The sequence below is a fragment of the Hemicordylus capensis genome, chromosome 5 (assembly GCF_027244095.1).
Source record: "Hemicordylus capensis ecotype Gifberg chromosome 5, rHemCap1.1.pri, whole genome shotgun sequence".
Lineage (NCBI taxonomy): Eukaryota > Metazoa > Chordata > Lepidosauria > Squamata > Cordylidae > Hemicordylus > Hemicordylus capensis.
The window spans coordinates 34,141,347-34,163,396 of NC_069661.1; the positions used below are offsets into that span (position 1 = coordinate 34,141,347).

The 22,050-nt window shown below is 46.1% G+C and overlaps 1 protein-coding gene across 8 annotated transcripts in view; it reads right to left on the reverse strand.

Moving 5' to 3' along the window:
- Nucleotides 1-22,050, reverse strand: part of CXXC4 (CXXC finger protein 4) — a 110,462-nt gene that overhangs the window by 60,970 nt on the left and 27,442 nt on the right. The window contains exons 1-3 of one of the 8 annotated variants that reach the window (XM_053256075.1): nucleotides 13,911-13,975; nucleotides 13,259-13,335; nucleotides 7,427-10,716 (exon numbers count right to left, since the gene is read on the reverse strand). In XM_053256075.1, the coding sequence (XP_053112050.1) occupies nucleotides 9,139-10,416 (1,278 nt within the window). In that variant the 5' untranslated portion in view covers nucleotides 10,417-10,716; nucleotides 13,259-13,335; nucleotides 13,911-13,975 and the 3' untranslated portion in view covers nucleotides 7,427-9,138. Of the gene's footprint in view, nucleotides 1-7,426; nucleotides 10,717-10,848; nucleotides 10,928-13,258; nucleotides 13,444-13,484; nucleotides 13,788-13,910; nucleotides 13,976-22,050 lie in introns of those variants that run through there. The other 7 variants (XM_053256073.1, XM_053256080.1, XM_053256074.1 and 4 more) reach the window with 7 other exon arrangements.

Below are 22,050 nucleotides of genomic sequence, written 5' to 3' on the forward strand. Positions count from 1 at the left end.
AAACTGAAACAAACTCACTATAAAGCAGTTAGATTTGTTTAAAGCTAGTCTTGTATTAGTGCCTTCTTAATCTCAACAGTTTAAAATTATAATAAAAATGGTGGAGTGTAGCAAGGGCAGGGAATAAAGATACATCAATGAACCATCACACGCAAATGGCAAGAACAGATTGAACAGATTGATTTTATATTACCCTGTTTCCCCGAAAGTAAGACCTACCCTGAAAGTAAGACCTAGCAGTAATTTCTGATGTACCGCTAATTGCCCTAGTGCATTTTTTGGGGCTAAAATTAATATAAGACACTGTCTTATTTTCGGGGAAACACGGTATATTGTTTAACAGTTGGACATTAATCTGTCCATCAACCATTTGGATTGTTGCTATTTTAAATTATCTAAGGACCAGTAAGTAAGATAGTCCATGAGAATTACTGAATGTCCCTCCAGATTGTCCTGCACTTCCTACTTCATCCTCTGACCTCTCACCCTTTCGATGGGTTGGTTCAGACAACCTGCTGAAAGTCTAGTAGCTGGGAGCCGCTGGTTCTCAGCATACTCCCAATGGGTATGTTGTATGAATCTGCCAGCTGTCAGTTCCCGAGTCCACTGCCTTACGTTCTACTTACGTCCATCAGACATTTGTGGCCAAGGAGTGAAGGTGGGTGGAAAAGCCAGTAGGCAGTTGAGCACAGGGCTCAGGAACCAACAGTGGACAGATTTACACGACATGCCCACCGGAAACATGTGTACAGACTTTCAGCAGGTTGTCTGAACCCATGCAGTATATTCCCCAATCTCTCAAATATTTCCTACTTCCCAAATTTTGCTTTCTTCTCTTCTACCTCTGTCTTTTTTGTTTGCTGTTTTGATTCCATTGGTTGACCTGCTCTGATGTCACTATGGACCTGTGCTTGCAGGATGTCATGGCCCCTTTAGCTACCATTGGATTAACTGCTGATATCGCAGAGAAGCTGATCAGTCTTGACCCAGGCAGCTGACTGCTTGAGAGGTCATTTGAAAATTCAGAATCAGATTCCAACATCCACAAGCATCATATGTGAAATTAAACCATCTCAGCTATGGCAGTACATCATGCATTTACAAATGATACCTTGAGGGTACCGCTCAATTGAGTGGTTTCTGTATATTTTACCAAAAAGGGACAAATGAAACTTGCTGCTTATAAAGGCAGAGGCTGAAGAGAAGATCCATTTAATTCAGAATGTATTCAGTTCAAAAAGTATTCAGTTCATAAACTGCAAGAGAGTTGGTTTTCTTCTTTGGGGACATTTAAGTGCAAGAAATGACTAATGGAGAGGTGTGAGCAGACAAGCTACTAAAAACCATTATGGGCTAGTAACTTCTCTGGACTTATTTGTAGAACTGATTCCACCATTTTGTTCCTCATTTACAAAAGAAAGATACTGTATATTGCATTTCCTAGAGGTTTCTGCACTTCTTCCTTTAAAACAAGGATGAGTGGGGGAGAGTCTGGCATTTTGTGGACACAATCCCCAAAGAGGTCCATTGGCAAGTATGGGAACTGTGCAAAAGAACAAAACAATACTCCTATAGAACTCATTTGCATTTCAATGAGGCTTATTTGGAATAGGTTTCTGATAAGGTGGTGTCATTTGCATATATACCTTCTTACACACATATATGCAACACATCATGCATTTGTGTTGTACATCTAGTATACATCATTATTTTTTGTTTGCTCTGATTTTATTGGTTTGAAAATGTCATAGATAGGAATTTGGGAGAACAACAGAAAACTGAATGAAGGGGATTAAATTTCAGCTCTCTTTGAGAGGATATTAGGTCCTCTAAGGATTTTAAAGATCAGGGGGCCATTAGAACAGCTGATTGGCAAAGAGACTATATAGATCTGATGCTGTGCTTAATCCATTGGTTTGACATTGCCAGATGCACGGTGACATCCACAGCAATATTTTAAATCTCTTTTCTGCCCCATCTCACATTTTCATGGCTGAAGATCCAGTGACTCCATGAAAAATATTTGAAATAATGAGATGAAGCTCTATGCTGTCAAAAGTTTAGAATGAATCCCATTCCCATTAAAGTCAGGGGGAGGGGAATCACATTAATTGCCATAGGCATTGCTTCATTATTTCAGAAAATATGCCTTGAAGTAGGAAGATGCTCACAGCTTTAGTGAGATCTTAAATGACTACATTCTGCTTATTAATTCAAGATTCACACATTATTATAATATATAGTACACACTGATGAAGGGAACAAAAATTAAACATATGTTGCGAAAAGAAAACACAAAACAAAACCTGCCTCTACTCATAGTGAAATTTGTGACTACAGAGCTCAATTTAAGCAGTAAACATGCTCAAGGGGAGAAAAAGGTCAATTTTGCTATGACCAAAAACAATATCCCTAACTATCTTTACAACAGGTGATATGACCATATTTTAAAATTAAAAGTCTCTACTCCCTAATGAATATCCATGGGTTGAAAAAGATGGAATATGAGTTTAATATCAGAGTAATGTCTATAGTCCAATAATTTGACTGTTAACAGAGTATAACAATTAGTTCAACTCAGGACAGACCACCAACCAAATATGAGTTTGTTGATTGGATACCTTTCTCCCTGTAGCACAGTCTAGAAGTCAGAAAGCAGACCATCTTTTCTGCTGACTTTCCAGTTAGTTACCCTAATCATGTTAGCTGCCTGTTCCATTTTAGTCTCCCATAATCTCCCTACACAGCTGATTGCCATCACAGAATGCAACGGACAACTAGAAAGGCAAAAGGGGAAAATGCCTCCTCTGAGGCTCTTTTCAATTGACCCCATCCACAGAGCTCTCTGGTGTTACATTCACAACATTGTCTCTCAAAAATGCACTGGACACAGAACCTCGTTCTCCCTAGTGGCCAACTGCCCACACCATATGATGCTACATTTTAGGGATCAGAGCCTGTTGCTTCCATTTCAGTCAGTAGGCCAGATTCTGGTTCTCAGGCATCTAACTCTCAAAGACCCTGCTGGCTTCAAAAGGGGGAGTGGGGAGTTGTGCACTCAAATTCTAAAAAGATGTGATGCTCATAGACTCCCAAGTGTGCTCATATTCTGAATTCAAAGTGGTGGTCACTGATTTTGATAAAGCATATTGGGAATTTATGGAATTTACTTCTGAGTGAGATTAGAAGTAAGCCCTTAACAGTCATGTGGTACAAAACACACTCTTTTCTATGGGCTTACTCCCAAGCATCTATGCACAAGATTGTGGCCTTCATACCTGAAGGGACATTTTGACATATTGATTCTGTGATTCTAAGCATGCTTTCTGGGGCACAGGTCCTACTAAATTCACTGACTGTCAACTTGATTACCAAGTGCACATGTAAAGAAGGCTCTGCGGGGACACACAAGGAGCCTTCGTACAACTCCCCCAGTCCTCCTACATGCACCCTTTTGCACAGGGTGCATGCACAGGGTTAACACTTCTGAGCACTGCTGATGCTCTGGAAACACTCTGCAAGACTGGAAACCCATCACTGGCCCTTGGAAGTTTTAGCCCTGTGCTACAACAGCACGCACACAGAGTGACCGGGAGAGTGGGAGGGCTCCTGACAGAGCTCTCTACAGAGCTGCCTTGCATGCACACTCCACTGGTAAGGATGTCAGCCAATGAAACTTACTTCTGGACACTCTTAGGACTGTACCATGAAAGCTGAATAACCACATTTAGGTTCCATGTAGAAAACAGAATATGGATGCTTAGAATGATAAAAATACAGAGCACTTTGTTCAAAATCCAGTTTTGAACTGTTATGACCCAACTCCAGATTGCCCAACTTGGCAAAGCCAGCTCTCTGCGATATGGTTTTGAATCACAGTAGTGTAAATTTAGGTGCAGTGCCACTGACATCCATGACATTGGACAAAACATAAAATAATGGCAAGCAAAGTCAACGAAAACCATACCCTTTGGTTTTTCAGCGTGTGAGAGCAGCAATGTTAGCCATGCCTCTTAGTCTGTAATTTACAGTAGAAATTATATTAATGTACACTAATGGGAGGCAAATAAGTAGTCTCTCTGGATAAATAACTATTATGCCTTTTTAAACATACTGTAAATCTAAATGAACACTGTGGATGGGTGTGAAAGCAAAGGGCTCTACATGCCATCAATCTTATTTTATGTATTTACAACTATTAATTGCATGCATTGAATTTTCATATTATTATATGTTTCATTTTTTAAAAATCACTCAATCACTAAAGTACTCTTTAGGTGAGATTTATATAGAAAAAAATGAAACCCATTTTAAAAAAAAATGTTAGACGGGCAACACTTCATTCAAAAGTATAGGGAATCCTGAACAACATAGTCTGGTTTATAGAAAGCCAGTTTTGTGTTTGTTTGTGGCTAGTAAGAATTGCTTCTGAGAGACCAACAACTCAGTGTTTATAAACTGGAAGGGAGTTGGTTCTTTTTTCCTTTCAAACTATTGACAAATGAGCTACACTGGTGAGGGTGAACGAGGCTAGCAAAATGTTTTCGAGAGCTAGTCACATTTGTGGACTTATTTGCAAGGCTTAAGAAACAACTTTCCTGCACTTGCATACCAACATGTGATAAGAGAGTGTGTCATAGTGCAATGCCACCAAATATGACAGTATGTTGCTCTTGCTCCAACATTCCAGGCAAACCTGCTGGTTCAAACAAACCACTTAAACTCCACTGCTGCAATCCTAGGCTTAGCAAAGGCTCCACAGGAGCCCAGGGCTACTTCGCTTGCTTCCGAACTAGGAAGCATTCCAACCATGCAATTGGATTATGTGAGCAAAATAGCCACTGCTCGTCAAGGTGAATAGGCAGTCCCTGCTCCCCTGTCACTCCATTTGTACTCCAGAGCCCCTGCTTTCACATTAGAGGCTCTGGATTGGGACTGCTGTGTTATCCTTAGTATTACTATGTTCTGTTAATGCAACTGGGAGAAAAAAGTAGTACAACTTGAGAAGGGAATGAACAGTGGCTGTCATACAGAGCAAGGATGCGCTGGCGCAGCGAGAGAGCAGCCTAACAGAACTTCCCAACTAAAAGCACCAGTGCAGCAGGGATGTGGCAATTTCTGATCCCTTTTCTGATCCCCAGGAAACCCTATTTGCTACTCAGAAATATGTCCCCAAGGGCTGTGAGACCATCATGGACATATTTTCAAGTGGCATAGAGGGCTTCCTGAGGAAGGGAAGGGAGTCAAAAATTGCCCCTTCCCTGCTGCATTGGTGCAGTGAGTTTGGAACTTCTGTAAGACTGTTCTCTCATTGCACTCGCACATCCTTGCTTTGTACATCAGTCACTGTCTGTAGCTTCCATTGCCGGCATCCCTTTGATTTCCTGGCAATGAATGTCCAGTCGATTTTCTTTCTGAACTAGAAAGCACCATTCACAGCTTCTCAAAACACATACCAGAGCCGGAAAACCTTGGTTTTGTGGCATCTTTTCAATTGGGAGCCCATCTAGACGGCAATAAATCATCGCTAGGCCATTTGCTGATTGACAGCGACCACAAGCCAATCTAAGCCTACGAAGCCAGTTCAGCGGGGAGACTATTCTCACCCACCTGCAACCACTGCGGAAGCTTCAGTTCAGCCATGTAGGCCCTGTCACTCTCTGACATGCTTCCAGCTGCTTGCCTTACAACCAGACCCGTGTTGCTGCACATGTGCTTTAGGCAGTCATGCTGTCACTCTTTATTATTCAATTAAAACTGAAAGGAAAGAGGGGGACATGAAGATATAGAAGGGGGAAACCTAACACAAATAGGAAGTGATTCCATTTGAACTTCTTTCTGACTGGCAAGTAACGTGCTTGTAAGAATATTAGCCACATGCGTGCCACAATATACTTTGTGACTGGCTACAACCCACAGGGAAGTGCACTATTGATAGCTCTAGAGCTAGAAGGGAGAATCTTGTATTCATTCATCCTCATATTGGTATGGCAGCACAGGGAGTGTGTGTGTGTGTGTATCAGAGAGTGGGGGAGGAGACAAACTACTAAAAAGTAAGGGAAGGAGGTTCTGGAAGTACTAATAAAGCCATGCATTTTACTAGCCACAGACATTAAGCCATTTTAACATGCAATGTTCTCAGATGACGCTTGGGCAATTTTTAAAGGTACAGGACTGCTTTGTCGGGCAAAGAGAAAATTCACCACATGTGCCTAGAGACGCCTGACTAATACATTCGCTTCTTTCCCCCATCCCACAACTACCTCACTGATGGGACTGTTCAATAATCCCACAGGATCGGTGTTCATTCTCAGAAGCTACCTCACAATCCCACTTTATGACTACATTCTTAGGCATGCTTATTAGGAGGGAAGTCCAACTGAATTCAGTGGAACTTATTTCTTGAGAAGTTACTTAGGATGGTGCTGCAAACTTTTAGAAAAGGTTGATAAAGCAAAAACAAAATGGCAAAAACAAGATGGCAAAGCTGATGGAAAGGAACCCAGGCCCAGTCTACAAGAAGATGCCTTGTGCTGAATCAGACTATTGGTCTATCTAGATCAGTATTGACTATGCTGACTGGAAGTGCTTTCCTGACAGGGGTCTTTCAGTGCTTCTTTGAGATGCGGGGATTGAACCTCGGAGCCTGTGCATGCAAAGCTGATGCTCTGTCACTGACTTATGACCCCTCCCCAAATCCAGCTAAAGTCAGCTGTGACTGAGAATGGATCATTTTGAAGGAAACATGGGATCCCAACCTTAAGTTTCTCAATTAACACTTAAGCGTGGGGGGTGGCATTTCACTTCCTGGCAGGCAAAAAGAAGTGCTTAATCCTTCCCTTCGATGCCAAATCTCTCTGCTAATGCTTCCTGGATAGTTTTCCCTCTGCCAGGTGGGAATGCTTTTGAAGAATATCTGTAAGTGCAGGAAGGGTTAAATACCCCTTTCCTCACTCCCAACATTTCCAGTGTCTCAGAAAATGTGGGTTTGGAAACACTTATTTGACAAGATGACATTCAGTCAAGAACTAAGGATCAACCCTATGCTCCTTCCAGGAAGCAAGCCCCACTGAACATAGCTAGATGTACTTCTGAGTAAATATGGATAATATTAGGTTGTATGTCCATTTAGAAGCAGAACTTGGGTTAGTTATTACTTATTTGTTCCATTGGTTTGAATAGGACAATGCAGCCCAATCATGCATGTCCTATTCAAACCAATACATGCTTACTCAGAAGTAAGTCCCACTGTTGTCAGTGATTTCTACTTATTTTCAAGTAAATGTGCACAGGACTGCAACCTTACCTTAGTGATGACTAACGTTAGCTGGATTGGGGCCACAGAGTCTAAGGAATATCACACTACACAAGGGACTACACTTAATGCCACCAGGAACAGGAAAAAAATAATCTTTTTTAGTTATGGTTTAGTGTTCAAATCCAGCATTTACTGTTTATTGTAAAAATCACAATATACATTATTTGAAATGGTCTATGAAATAAACAGGAGTGCATTTGCAACCAAAACAACAGGCAGATCTATGTACAACTGATTTCTACCACCTGAAATATAATCCATAGACTGTTGCATTGATGTGATATTAGGTTATCATATGTGCACGATAAGCAGCTATGGGAGATATAGTAAGACTGAATTATTAAACTTTCCAAAAGGATAGTTCAATCTTGCAAGAGTGAAAGAAAAATAATAGCATCCAAGTGTTGTCTTAAAAAAAATGAAAACCTTAAGTTTGGTGGTGACATTAATACCAATAAAAATATGTTTATACGATAAAACTCCTGTTAGTCACAATTGCAATTCTCACTGTGTTGCTAATTTTGGTGACTTTATATCTCCCAGCCAGTAAAATACTCTTCTGTACCAAATAAGCTCTCCCCCCACCACACACAGTCTCATCTGATATGTTCATCTAACCAGCAACACTATAATTTTAATAATGACAGGGGTTTAAATATGATTACAAGTCTTTCCTCTTGTTTTCTTCCATCTAAAAATAATACTATTAGTCATTTTACATATTTTTTTTCTTTTTGCCGTCTGCTAGACTAAATACATAACTGAAATTTCCACAACATCCTTTCTTGTCTGTCGTTTGTATGTCTACCAAACTTGAAAACCTGTCTTTACAGCTTTGTGATACTCAATACATTGTCAATTCTGAAGACAGATTTAAAAAATAAATGTATATACATTTCAATCAAACATAATATTCAGTCATAGATGTATTTTTTACCCGATTGTAAAGCATACCACAAAGGGTTATTTGGTAAGGATGCATTGCCAAAAGGGACGTTATTCTTAGCATACTTCACTAGTCCCTTTACCTTATACCACCCATTGTTTCTCTTGAATCAGATATCCCCCAAGTAACCCTAAAAAGTCACCCTAAGAATTAGCTAGAGATTAATTTGCTCTGAACTGATGTCAATTATAAAATCAGGGGTTCAACTAAAAAATAGAAGTTCCCTGTCCTAATCTCCAAAAAATGAAGCTAAATGCACACCGCAGATACAGGGGGAGGGGAAGTCCCTCCTAAGGGTCACCACTGATTTAGAAATTAAAATAAATGCTTCATGTGTCTTCAAAATATTTCAGGTTTTCGAAAGATCCACCCTTCACCATTGGTTTCACATAGGTAAAAAACGGTTTACATGTCACCATATGGAACTCTTTATAATAAAAGATGAAATATACAGAATTTGTTCAGATCAGATTTATAGTGTAGTAAGCTCAACTTATGTAGAAGTGTGATTGCTAAAACTTCATGAAATTATATATAAACCCCTTAGCTCTGATATTAGAGATTTAGTCGGACTTTTCATTTCCAAAAAACCAAAAAACCAATTAAAGGATTCCTTTTTCTTTGCCTTAGGACCTCCCCAAATAAACCACCAAAACAGGGCAACTCCCAGGTCCCATGCTATCAATTTATTACAGGGCAGAGGGACCTGCTGCCACCCTCCATCATCCCTTTCAGACTGGGTTCATGATAGATCCAAGCCGGTGGTGGCTCTCTCTTTCTCTGTATGTGTGTGTGTGGCTAATATGCGGGGTGCAATCATGTGGAGAGGCCAAAAAAAAGAAAAAGAAAAAGGAGGGGGTTGGGTCGGCCCCCCTCACAACCTGAAGGAAGCTTCAGAAAAGGGATGCTGCATCTTGAAACTAGACAAGAAGCACTGGAGAGGCGGGGGAAGGGGGTTCACGAGGGACGGCGGGAGGCTGGGAAGAAAGAAATCATCTCCTCTGACCTCTAGTGAAGTGCCAGGTTTTTTCTTTAGCTCTTCACATTTCCTAAATTTGCAGATCTGGTGTCCCGTTTTGCGGTTCCTGCAACTGCTGCAGACTCCACAGTTGATGAGCCTCTTGCAGGGCACGCAGACCCCACACCTTTTCCTCTTCTTCTTGGCAGGGTTGCCTGCCCCTCCTCCTCCTCCAGCGCCGCCGCCGCCACCTCCTCCTCCCCCTCCCCCGCCTCCTCCCCCTCCTCCTCCGGCGGCTCCCAGGGAGGAGGACGAAGAGGAGGAGGAATGGCTCTGCGGGCAGTCTGCCAGATTGGCAATTTGAAACGCACTGTCTGTGACGGCTGCTGAGGCTGCTGCGGGGGAGTGAAGGGCTGTCATGACGATGACCCCGGGAGGTAATGAGATGCCCCCTAAAGCCGGGATAGCGGAAAAAGTCCCCACGCGCTCGGGGAGATTCATTATCTCTGCTTCAGCAGCGCCGCATTTGAGCTTGTTCATGCATTCCCCAGCCAAAGGTCTGCAGTGTTCAGGGGCTAAGGTGGAGAGGAAATTATTATTTGCCATTTGCAACGAGGCCTGCTCGGCTGGCGCGCAGCCAGGCTTGCCCAGCCTCTGGGACTCGTTCCGATGGTGCAGGCTGCCGCCGCCGCCGCCGCTCCTGCTGGCGGCGTGCAGAGAAGAGGCGGGCGAAGCGGACGCCGACGCTGCGACTGACGAGGCCGCGGCGGCGGCGGCCGCAGCGGCAGCCGCCGCCGCCGAAGAGGACGCTTTCCGGGCCACGCCGCCCGCCGCGGCGGCCGCCGGGTTGGGGCCGCCGACGCCCGCGCCGCCGCCTCCTGCGCCGCTGCCCCAGAGCATGGCGGTGGCGGCGGCGGCCGTGGCCGTGTCGCAGTTCCAGGGGGACATGCCGATGCGCGCGGCGGCCGCGGCGGCGGCACTGGGGAAGATAGGGGTGGTGATGCGCGCGATCTTGGCCGCCTGCGGGAAGGCCCCGCCGTTGGTCTTGTAGAAGGTGGCGAAGGAGCGGTACCTCTCCATCTCCGAGTTGTAATCCACAAGGCTGTTGAGCGCGCCCTCGGGCAGGTGGTTCTCCTTGGGCAGCCCCGGCGCCTCGGGGTTGGGCCCCGTCTCCACGCACACGTTGGTGTTCATGGTGCCCAAGGGGTGCGGGTGGGCTTGGGGCAACAGGGTGGAGGGGAAGGAGGAGGAAGAGGAGGAGAGGAAGGGGGGACCGGGGAGGGTCAGGGGAGGGAAGGGCAGGGTGGGGAGGAGGGCCACTGGAGCCGTCGGGTGGGCAGGGGCGGGTGCGGGGTGGCCGGCGGGGTCAGTCGGGGGGGGAGGGAAGGGGGGAGCGCGTTGCCCTCTAATCCTCTTCGGGGTGCATCTCTGCAGACGGCGAAGTCTCAGGCAGCCTCTCCGCTGGCATTCTCTCCTCCCCAGGAACTGTCACAGCTGAAATAAAGAAAGTCATTTCGGCAAAGGTGTACACAGGAAGGAAACGCAGCGTGTTTTGTTGTTTTTAAAGAAAGGAAAGGAATGGGGGTGGGGGGAACCACACCACACCACACACGCAGAGAGACGCACATCAGTAATCTCAGCTCGTTTGCATAACAATCAATAAAGCCGTGATCCGACCACCGCAGCCTCCCCCTGGCTACCTTCCCTCAACCTCCCCCCGAGTAAATGCTTTAATAGCTGGGAATGGCGAGGAGGGAGGGCGGAGGAGGGGGAGGGCTGACAAATGCCAAGGGAAAAGGGGGCAAGCGGAGTGCTAAACACATGCAAATGATGGGTGGAAAAGGGCTCGGAGTCCTCTAACCAGAGGGCATCGGAACATTAGGAAATGTGTGAAGAAGGGTTGCCAGGGCAAGCCGGTGCTAAAAAGCTGAAAGCAGCCTTGAAGGAGGCAGGAGACGAGCAGGAAATTCGCAAACTGGAGTGCTGGGGGGTGGGGGGGAGAAAGAAAGTCTTCCCAGGCGATACAAAGTATAAACTGCAAGCAAGTACAATGCTACTTTGAGCCCACTACCTTCCTAAATCTGAAAACAGACGTATATTCTGGCGGTTTAGAGAATCGCCAGCTGCCGCTGTAGTGTCCTTCTGTGTCTGAGGGTCATTTGAATCCTAGCACAGCTGGCTCTCTTACAGGGGTCCCAAGGCCAGGTCCCTTTGGTGTAAGGGGACCATCCAAGGTGGTGTTCTTCCCCGCAAATCAATTATATGAGTTGACTGAATGGGGTGATAAAGTAAGGCAATTCCAGATCTGAGATCCTGCAGTTGCCTATCTTCTTACTCTCTGAACATGCGTTTCAATCTCTGAGCCAAGTTGGCTGCAGACAACATTACATACCTGTATGTTGATGGACACATGCACACACTTGCACCTCATCTCCTCGATGCATCATATTAGGGGTTTGGGGGGGGGGAAGGATGTGCAAGGTATACGGTTACCTGTCCAATTAGCTATAAAATAGAATGGTTACTGGCTCCAGCAACTAAATGGATTCTTTCCTCTCTTCCTCATAGGCCATTCTTAAAATGTAGGAGAGCATTTTAGTTTGCAACACAGAGAGCTGCTCTTCCGACCTTTAGCGGGGAAAACTAAACATAAATCTAACTGGCCACAAGATACAGCTCCAACACTTCGTACTACAGAATGCCTTATCCTGTCAAAATGTTTTATCAAAGTCATGGGGGGCGAGTTGTTTTTTACACGGTCTTTATATATGAACAGAATATTAGGTCTGCCACAAACATTCAAAAGGGCCCAGGTACAGTTGCACAGCCCAGTACCTAGTGTTGAAAATTAGTTATCAATTATTCTAATTACATTCATAATTAAACTAATGAACCATTTCTAGCTCAACCTACCAATTGCAAAGGCGGGGGAAGAGCCCTTGATCATCTAACTGATGGGAAACATTAAAAAGCAGGGTTTGGGTAAACTAATTCAGATTATGGGAGAGAAAATCTAGAAAAGGGGACCTCAACCTTAACAGGAATCAACATGCGTCCTTCAATCATGGAAAGACCCTAATCAGACAAGAGCCACCTCTGCATTTTCACATCAGGAAAAAATTGAAACCATTGCTCCCTGTGGGGATCTGGTAGCAATAAGAAGGGCTTCTCCCTGCTCTTTAACGCAAAAATCTTACCCCAGAGAGATTCTATGTTATCAAACCCTACTTTTAAAAGAAAGGAAGAAACGATAAGTTCATGCCCATTAACAGCAACTACTTAAAACAAGTAGTTTTCTTGATTCTGTGCAAGCAAATCCATTCACATAGTAAAGAGTAGTGCTCATGTTTAAATCTCTTATTTTTTTAAAAAAAAATAATACAGGCTCTAAATAGAACAAGCATTCATGCCCCATTTTCGTAGCATTAAAGTGGCTTTGCTCCACAAAAGCTTTCTTTGCTACTATTCCAGCCTCTCCACACACACACCCCTTCCGATCCCCTTGCAAGGTTTATTGGTACCAGAAACGAGAAAATTATGGTCCCCACCAACCAGGTCATTATTGTTTAATCGATGCATCTCTGGAGCGCGAAAGAGGTGTCTAAGACGCAGCTATTGATTTGGGGTTGTTTTTGTTTTTTAATTAAAACTAGAGCCCGATTTTTTTTAGAAATTTTTTAAAATAATAATTAAAAGCAGCGAAGAGTCCACGATTAGAATTGCTGCTTAAGCCAATGTGACTGCACATGTTCAATATTGCATGTCTGCTCTGCTAGAGACAAGAGAGATCAAAGGTCATATTTAACATTCAGGAGGAGGGGCTGGTGCAGATTAATTAATAAATTAATACAGCAGCGCCTTTTATTGCCCGAGCCTAGCATTCATCTACTTTAACAACCCCAGAGGTCCAAGAGACGGCGGGAGGTGGGGGAGATAGAGAGAGAAAGAGAGAGAGAGCTGCAAGAGGGGGGAAGGGAGAAGGGAAAAGAAAGAAAGAAAAGGGAAAGGGAAAAAAGATCCAAAAACAATCACTTACCAGCCTCTGTATTGGGGGGGCTTGGATTTGCAGACGCTAATCCGCCTGTCTGCCTTTAATTAGTTGCACATCACTCCCTAACACAAAGAAGGGGGTAAAAAAAATATCCTGATGTGTCTTTGGCAGCTCCTCAATTACAACTTTGATACTTGTAAACAAACTGTAAAGGGCGGTGATGGGGGGTTGGTGGGAAAGAAATAAAGACGCCGATCCACTAAGCAAATACCTGTAAGTGGCTTTTTTTTTCTTGTTGCAGAGAAAGGAGGAGGAGGAGGGAAGGGAGGGGGGCTGAGAGGAAAGAGCAGGCACTGAATGTGCGTGTGTGTGTGCGTGTGCGCGTGAATGTGTGAGAGCGCTTCGGCTGGCGGTGTGCTCGGTGGTCTCCTCTCCCCGCGCGTTGCGCTCCGTCAGTCTCTCCAGCCGCTGTGTGCGAGGGAGGGCGGGAGGCAGCCGGGGGAGTCTCTCTTTCTCTCGCTCTCCCCCTCTTCTCTGTTTGTGTGCCTGCTGCGTGTGTGTGGTTGCTGGGGGAGGGGAGGGAAGCGGAGAGGCGGAGGGGGAAGAGGGAACGACGGGGGGGTGGGAGGGAGGGGGCGAGGTGGAAGGCTGAGCCGCGCCGAGGAGGTGAGGAGGATGCAGGGATGTGGACACCTACTGATGATTGGCTGCAAATTACACCGGGAACAACAGGCGCGCACGGGCCCCTGCTCCTCTTCTCCTTACAAATCCCCACCTCTTTCTCCTCCAAGCGCGCTCAACGCAGCGAGCGGCCACGTTTTGCTGCCCCTCCCTCCTCAGCAGAGGGGCGGGCGGGCGGGCGGGCAAGGAGAAGCGGGGGGGAAGCTGCCTGGAGGCTCATTTGTAAGGAGCAGGCACTTGCCGTGGACTCCAGCCTCTTTATTCCCCATTAACTTGCCTCTGTGCGTGCGTGCGGAGAGCGCAAGGGAGGCCGGGGCAGGGGGAGGGGAAGGAGGGGGAGGGGGGCGCGGGAGTCGACGGCTCGTCTGCTGAGGGAAGGCTCGGGTGGAAGGCGAGCGCCCTAGCCGCAGAATGAAGTGGGAAGCTCCTTGGCTCGTTAGAAGGATGCTTTTCATGAGCACCCCTAACCTCCCAGGCACTCCACCCCCCTCGGCCCCCTCTTAACCATTTGCAGGCGGTCGCCAGGAAGGAGAAGCAGTTGCTCTGGAGAGGCTTTTTAAGAGGAGGAGAGAGGGAGAGGCAGAAAAGCCGCTGCACTGGGAGGTCTCCGGCTTCCACTGAAATGCGCTTAACACCCTGAATCCCCGAAGTTCAAAAGAAGAAAGACCAGGCAGCGTCTCCCTCCCAGCGCCTGCTGGCACCAAAGGCGCATGGTTCGAGAACCTCCCTAAAGGCCGGGGGCCTTCGACTCCCTCGGGAGATCAAGGGCTCTGAAGCGCTTGGCAATTCGCTACGTAAACGCGAAGTATTTATGATTATTATTCTCCCGCTCTAATTGAGGGATTTCCAGCTGTTACTTAGCTGTCTGTTCAAATATGAAATCGTCTCGTGAGATACCAAGGACGTTAACGTAGAAGCACTCAAGCGCATGCAAGCCACAAGTTTTGCATTTTTGGAGTCCAAAAACCCGCCGTTGTGGCACTTTGCACAAATAAAAAACCCCAGTGGCAGGCAACACACAGCCACGGAGCTTTTCACATCGATGGTGGTATGCAAAAACGTATTGCTTCTATGAAAGCTCTGGGAGGTTTTAATACAGCACCAGGACTAGCTATACTTGAGCAGATAGGTTCAAAGAATTCAGGCCCCCAGCTCCAACCCTCCCCATTTTCTTCACTATCTCGCTCAGAGAGAGGGGTGAACACAGCCCTCTCCCCTAGCTGCGCCTCAGTGCAGCACTTTACCTGTGCTTATATGGTAACCTATGGTTTTAAAAGAATTAAGAAAAGCAGGGAGGCCAATCAGATGCAATGCTGAATATCTTGCACGAGTTAGATTTCGGTTGTGGCCCCTCAGCTTTGGAATGCCCTCCCGAAGGACTTTGCCATGCTCCCTCCCTCAGTGTCTTTTAAAAATACATATTAAAAACACACCTTTTAAAAGAGATGTTTTATTGTTTTATCTGCTGCTTATATCTCCTAGGTTTTTTAAGTTTTTAGTTCTCAGTTTTTAGCTTCCTATTAATAACTTTCAATGTGAAACTTTTAAAAATGCAAATTTCAAATGTGGTTTTAGCCTGGTCTTTTAATTTGCTTAACTTTATTCATGTTTGATTTTACATTGTGTTTTGCTGATGTTGTGAGCCGCCCTGAGCAGTACTGTATTGGAGGGGAGGGGTATAAATATATAAAATAATAATAGTAATAATTTTATGGTGGGGGTGGAGAAGGGAAATACAGGTGAAATATAAACTCTTCTAATGAAATGGTGAGTGGATGCTACCCAAAAATATTTTGAAGAAAAAAACAAGAATACAGGCGAGCTCAGAATTATACACACAGTCAAATCACGTTATGCTGCCACAATATAAAACACATTTTATTTTTAAATACCTATTACTAGTTAATAAAATAACAATTACAGGCCCAAAGCCCAAGCTTTGCCTGATAAATATTTATGTGCAGACTCCCCCCAAATCAGCAGATCTTGGGAGAATCTCCTCATTCCATGCTTCCTATTACTCATCTTTCTTTCCCCTTGGAATCTAATGCTCTTTCAGATCTAACTTTCTTACAAGTTCCTAACTTCCAGATCCACTCTTCCCCCCTCCTTTCAACTTCAGATCCAGTCTCCACCATCTTCTGCTAGATCATCCCCTTATCTCAATTCAAACAAAATTCTAACTCCAGACCCTATTATTTCCCCTCCTTCCTATCCCAGATCCCTCTCTCCTCCACAAGTTCCTAAGCCTCAGCACACATTGTTCCTTCCCTCTAAATATCTTCAGTCAAATTTATTGTCTCCTAACCCCTCCCTCCTTCCCTCCTTCTGCCCTTCCCTGACATATGCACCATTCCTGGCAAGCCTTCACTGCCACAAAGTGCAATGCAATATAACTTGTGCCATTGAGGTAGCACCTACTTTTAGATTATTATTATTATTATTATTATTATTATTAATTCGATTTCTATACCGCCCTTCCAAAAATGGCTCAGGGCGGTTTACAAAGAGAAATAAAACAAAGAAGATGGCTCCCTGTCCCCAAAGGGCTCACATTCTAAAAAGAAACATAAGACACACACCAGCAACAGTCAATGGAAGTACTGTGCTGGGGGTGGATAGGGCCAGTTACTCTCCCCCTGCTAAATAAAGAGAATCACCATGGTAAAAGGTGCCTCTTTGCCCAGTTAGCAGGGGTTAGCAGATCTTAAAATAATTCCTCAGTAATCTAGTGCTTAACCTTCATCCAGATTTTGGGGTGGATTTCCACCCTCAGCTGCATCAAGGTGTGTAAAGAAGCAAACCACTGCATTCCTACCTATGCTCTTGTTGTCAAACTCTTACCCAGGGGTGGAGCCACCATTGGGCGAAGGGGTTCAAAGAACCCAAGCCGCCAATGGCGAGAAGCCGCCGAGAGAGCCCCACCCTGTGTGGCTCGGGCTCCATAGGAGCCCAGAGCGAACTCCCCCCTCCCACGCCCGGGCCGCCGAGAGCCCGGGCAAACTTTCTGCCAAGTATTTCAGGCAGCTCCGACTGCCTAATAGAATGTTTTCCCCTTCCTCTCCCTCTCTAGAGGGAGAGAGAGGAGAAAACGTCCTATTAGGCAGCCGACCCTGCCTGAAATGACGCTCCAAGAGCTCAGTTCGGGCTCTCGGCAGCCCAGACCATGCCCCCTTGTACATGACAAAGTCACATGACAAGGGGGCGTGGCCTGGGCTGCCGAGAGCGCGAACGAGAGGGAGAGGAAGGGGAAAACGTTCTATTAGGCAGTCGGAACTGCCTGAAATACTTGGCAGAAAGTTTGCCCAGGCTCTCGGCGGCCCAGGTGTGGGAGGGGGGAGTTTGCTCTGGGTTCCTATGGAGCCCAAGCCACGCCCTGTGCGCATGACGTCATGCGCACGGGCATTTTGGAAGGGGCTGCCGAGTGGGGCTGGACACAGGCCGCCGCTCGGCTGGCTCCGCGCCTGCTCTTACCAGGACACTGGCACATGATATTTCTAGAAGCATGGCCCCTCACCAGTTATGATATTTATGTTATTGATAAAAAATATGACACAGGGTTCAAAACTACCCCACAATGAATGGGCTTTCTGTGGTGGGGTGGTTTGTATACCATTCCCATTATATGTCAATTGGGAGAAAAACAACCCCAGGCATGAATGGGCTTTCTGTGGTGGGGTGGTATCTATCCCATGCTCATTTTAAGCTCTTTGGAATGGGGGACACCCTGTTTCTCTTTGGAAACTTCAGTTTTGTTCCCCCAGATGATGATAGTGTCTCAGAACTAGTCTGAAGCACTGTATCGTTCTGATGAAACCAACCCCTCCCACAATGTCAGTGTTGTATCAGGTAAGGCTTTTAAAAGCATCTGACTTCACAAAAGCAGGGATTTTAGCTTGCAGAACAAAGCCAAAAGGATCACAACAGCAGTAACCACAAAATGCCAGCTTCAGTAAGCCTGGCATCAGTGATTCAACCATCTGCAGTACATCTCTCTATTCCCATTTCTCCTACTGGGATGCAGACCAGAAGGGTGTGTGTGTTAGAGCTTGGTTCCAGATGGAGAGAGCAAGAAGATGTAGAGGTGGGGTGTGTGGCACTGAACAGTTTGCTGAACCTCTAAGTGAACCTCTACCTTCAATGACTGGTAAAGTACCAATATAATGGGTTGCATGACAAGCAGAAATGGCAAAAGGTGATCTAGAACCAGTTTATTATTTGCTCACTGCACAGTGCTGTGGTGGGGCCTGCTTCTTCTGGTGAGAGGCCAGACCAAGAGAAGTTTAGTCCAGCAGGGTTTCCCCCCAGATCACACGCTGAAACAGTTTCGCAAAGTGTCCATTAAGCACTCCTCTGCATTTCTCATGTTGTGACATCACAGTCATTGTGCTGTCACCCGGGTGCTGTCCATATTTCAGATGCCTTGATTCGGGTTTAATTGATGCATTTTGGCCCTATAACATTGTAAAACTGTTGCAGGGAAGCGCTGTGTTTTTCGATTCTACAGAGGCTTGCCCTGTGTTTGATATGTTGCAGGTCTGGACGGATCACTTGGATTTGCCGATTTTTAGAGCCCCTTTCCACCCATTCCTGAAATAGTGTTGCCACATGTAATCTTTAAAAAATCTTTCAACATGAGTTCTTGTGCAAGGCTGCAACTCACAATTGTGCAATGGTGCAAGAGTGCAACTCATTTCTCATCTGCTTTCGGCTTCTGAGTTTGATCACTCATGTTTTTCATTAAGACGTCTTTTTTTTTTTTTTTTACACATTCACATTGTGGATTTGCTGGCTCATTTGGCAGATCAAGGAACTGTTGATATGTGAAGCCACACAATATATTTTTCTCAATATATTGTCACCTCTTGGTTTTTCATTTCTGCATTTGACCCTAGGTTTCAGTCATATATGTCTCTGGAATTTGATATGTAAAGCCTTTTTTTTTTCTTTTAAAAATATATCTAATGTATTTCCGCTCCGTTTCATTTCTGCTTTCGTCCTTGGTTTTTGATTCCATGGGTCTCAAGCCCCACATGTTTGGTGCTTCTGCTTGCGCAAAGGAGAAAATTGTTGCACCTTTTCACAAAAGCACCAAGACATTAAAAAAGAGAGAGAGAGAGTCACGTCAGCGGTTCCCCACCCTCTCCGTGACCCTGTTGGCTGGAAATGGAGGAGGAGGAGGAGGAGGGGGCAGTGATTGCGATCCAGGTAGAATATGGACACCTCCTGCCTGGAAAATCCGCTGCAGTGTTGGGCAATATGGACGGCCAAAACCCTGTCTTGTTGCATAGAAAACTCCATCAAAGCCGCACTCGTGGTTTCAAACCACTGCCTAATTCCGCTGCACTTTGCAATACTTTAACTGTTGCAGATCTTGTTGTCTGTAAAACGCCCAGGAGGAGACAGTGAGTGAAGCAACTCCCTCCCCTGCAATCTGAGAGAGGCGGGACTTTCATGAAACCGGAAGGAGGAATCCAAATACTTACTACCTGAAGTCCTGGAAAGACAATGCTGCTCTAGATAGAAGTCCTGGAAAGACAATGCTGCTCTAGATAGAATTATGGTCTAACCCAGTAGGCAGCAGTTTCCTAAGTTCTGATTGAAGCACCTTGACCTGACAGAACTGAAAGTGTATTTTCACCTGCTAGTCCTGGCTGGTGTGTTTCATGGCAATCTGGCAGCACTGCAGGGATTGTGGGCAGCACATTCGTGGCCTTCCCATTTCTGTGCCATGATGCAACTGAGATGATTTGAGGACATTACAAGTAATTTAGGGGTCAATGACGAAGCCACATAACAGGAAAGAAGACTGATTGCCAAGCTGGAAACCATTACACTGTCTGGTAGGAATGTGCACGAAACTGGTTTTGCATTTCGTTTTGAGCTTGAAATGAAACGCCAATGCCTGGATCATTTTGTCAGAACAACTGGTCAAGCTGGTTGTTTTGATGAAAGCTTAGAATGTTTCAAGTGTTTTGAGCATTCTGTGTGCCATTTTGGAGGGCTGTTTTTCTGGGGAGAGCTGGTCTGCTGATTGGGGTTGGCGGGTAGACCAGGCCTCCACTCCAGACAGATCATCAGTCTGCCTCAGAGTACTGGTCAACCCAGCAGGCCAGTCCACCAAAGTAGGCTGATGCGCTAAGTCCATGGAAGAGGTCTGGTTGACCTGCCTCATGTGGTGGGTAGACCAGCCCTCTGAGGCAGGACAACACATGAAGTCTGGAGCTGAGGCCTGGTCTACCCACCAACCCCAATAGGTATTGGGGTCTCCCGAGAAAAACATCCCTCCAAAATATTGCTCACAAGGCTAAAAACGTTTCTACACAAAATGGGGTCAATCCGTTCCAAGTTTGAAACACACCCTGCATTTGAAGGGTGTTTTGTTTTGAGCTCAGAACACTTGAAACAGCCCATTTTGAGCTGGAACATGCCAAGCTTGAAACCTTTTGCACATCCCTAGTATCTGGACCTTGTTTGTGCAGCAGCTGTAGCACGACTACATTCTGAAGTCTGACCAGCAGTTGATGGGCAGCTGTTAGGTTTCTGAGACGCTGTCCAGGGGCGGAGCTATAATTGGGCGAACGGGTTCAAAGAACCCGGGCCATGCCCAATCAGGAGCTGCCATTCACGGCCCTGACACACACTCCGCATCTGACGTCAGACGCGAGGGCGGTAGTTGAGCTCGCGAGCAGGGGCCGCGTGGCCCTTTCGGGAGCTAAACAAAGGCATTTGCAGCGCCAGCCTAACTAGCTCCTGAAGGGGCCGCACGGCCCCTTCAGGAGCTAAGACTGGCGCTGCGTTCGCAATGCAGCCCAGAAGCGGCTCCTCCCTGCAGGGAAGAGCCGCTCCTGGGCTGCGCTGCGAACGCAGCACCAGCCTTCATCCAACTGCCAAAGGGGCCGCACGGCCCCTTCAGCAGTTAAGCTGCTTCTCCCGAACGGAGCCTCAAGGCTCCGTTCGGGTGCCAGACCACGCCCCCCCCCCACGTCTGACATCAGACGCGGGGGCGTGGCTATCCCCTGTGTCTGACGTCAGACGCAGGGTGCGGGGCTATCGGGGCGCCCGCCGCGGCCGCACACGGGCCACCGGCGGGCTAGCTACGCCCCTGACGCTGTCCCTTCTGGCAACATATTTCAAGCAAGCCAAAGAAGTACAATTTGAAATTGTGGTAGTGCTGTTGATGCAGAACCATCCTACCCACTGACAAAATATGTTTACCTTGGGAAGCAAGCTGGAGGACTGCAACAATGACAAGTAGACCTGCAGGCTGTGCAGCGATGTGTTCAGCTATGGAACAACACGTGGGGCTTTTTGCTGAAGTGCTTGTAGAGGAGTGATTCAGATGACCATCCTAATCACTCGATTAAAGGATGTGCCAAGAGCACATTGGTGCAGCCACCAATGACATCAGGGCAAGCATGTTTTTGCCACAGACCTGATGTTCTCACATGTGCAGGGCAATGTTCATCTGAACCTGCCCTCAGGTAATTGTGGTGAGGGATAACTCACCCCACCCAGTATATAGCTGGCAGGCATTCTCCTGAGCAAGGGATTGTGTAGGTACTACAAAACACAATAAGTCAGACGTATCCCAAGAGATGCAACCATATTCACAAAGGAAAGCACTGTCAACCGTGTTTGGCTTGGATAGACAGAAGGCGCTGGTATTGTGTGTACCCAGGAAGTTTGTGCCCAGAACAACTGACAAGAAACCAAGCAAAACAAATATGTGAGGATTGTGGGTGACTGGCCTGTAGAATGCACTTGATGAGCTCCCAGGTTGTCTTTAGGAGGGAGCTGCTGAAGTATGGACCCTTATTAGTGTGAGGATTAAAGTGTTTGTTTTCCTTAGCTGAGAACTCACATTACCAGTGAGTTGTGCAGTCACAACCTAGGATGTGGGAGTCACTGCTGCAGTCCCCTGAAGTGAAATCTTACATTATTGTGGGTTCTGTGGCCTGAAAAAGTTTGGAGGCATCCAATGTAGCCAATGAGACTACTCATTGGGGGTTCTACTCGAGTGTGAAAAATCATGACTCCAGATGAGGCTTAAATTAGGGAAGGCCAATTAGGAACCTCTGGACTGGATCTCTCCCTTCTTCCAAGCTGTTTTATTTGGCCTCTGACCATGCTACGAATTTTTAATCAAAGAAGGG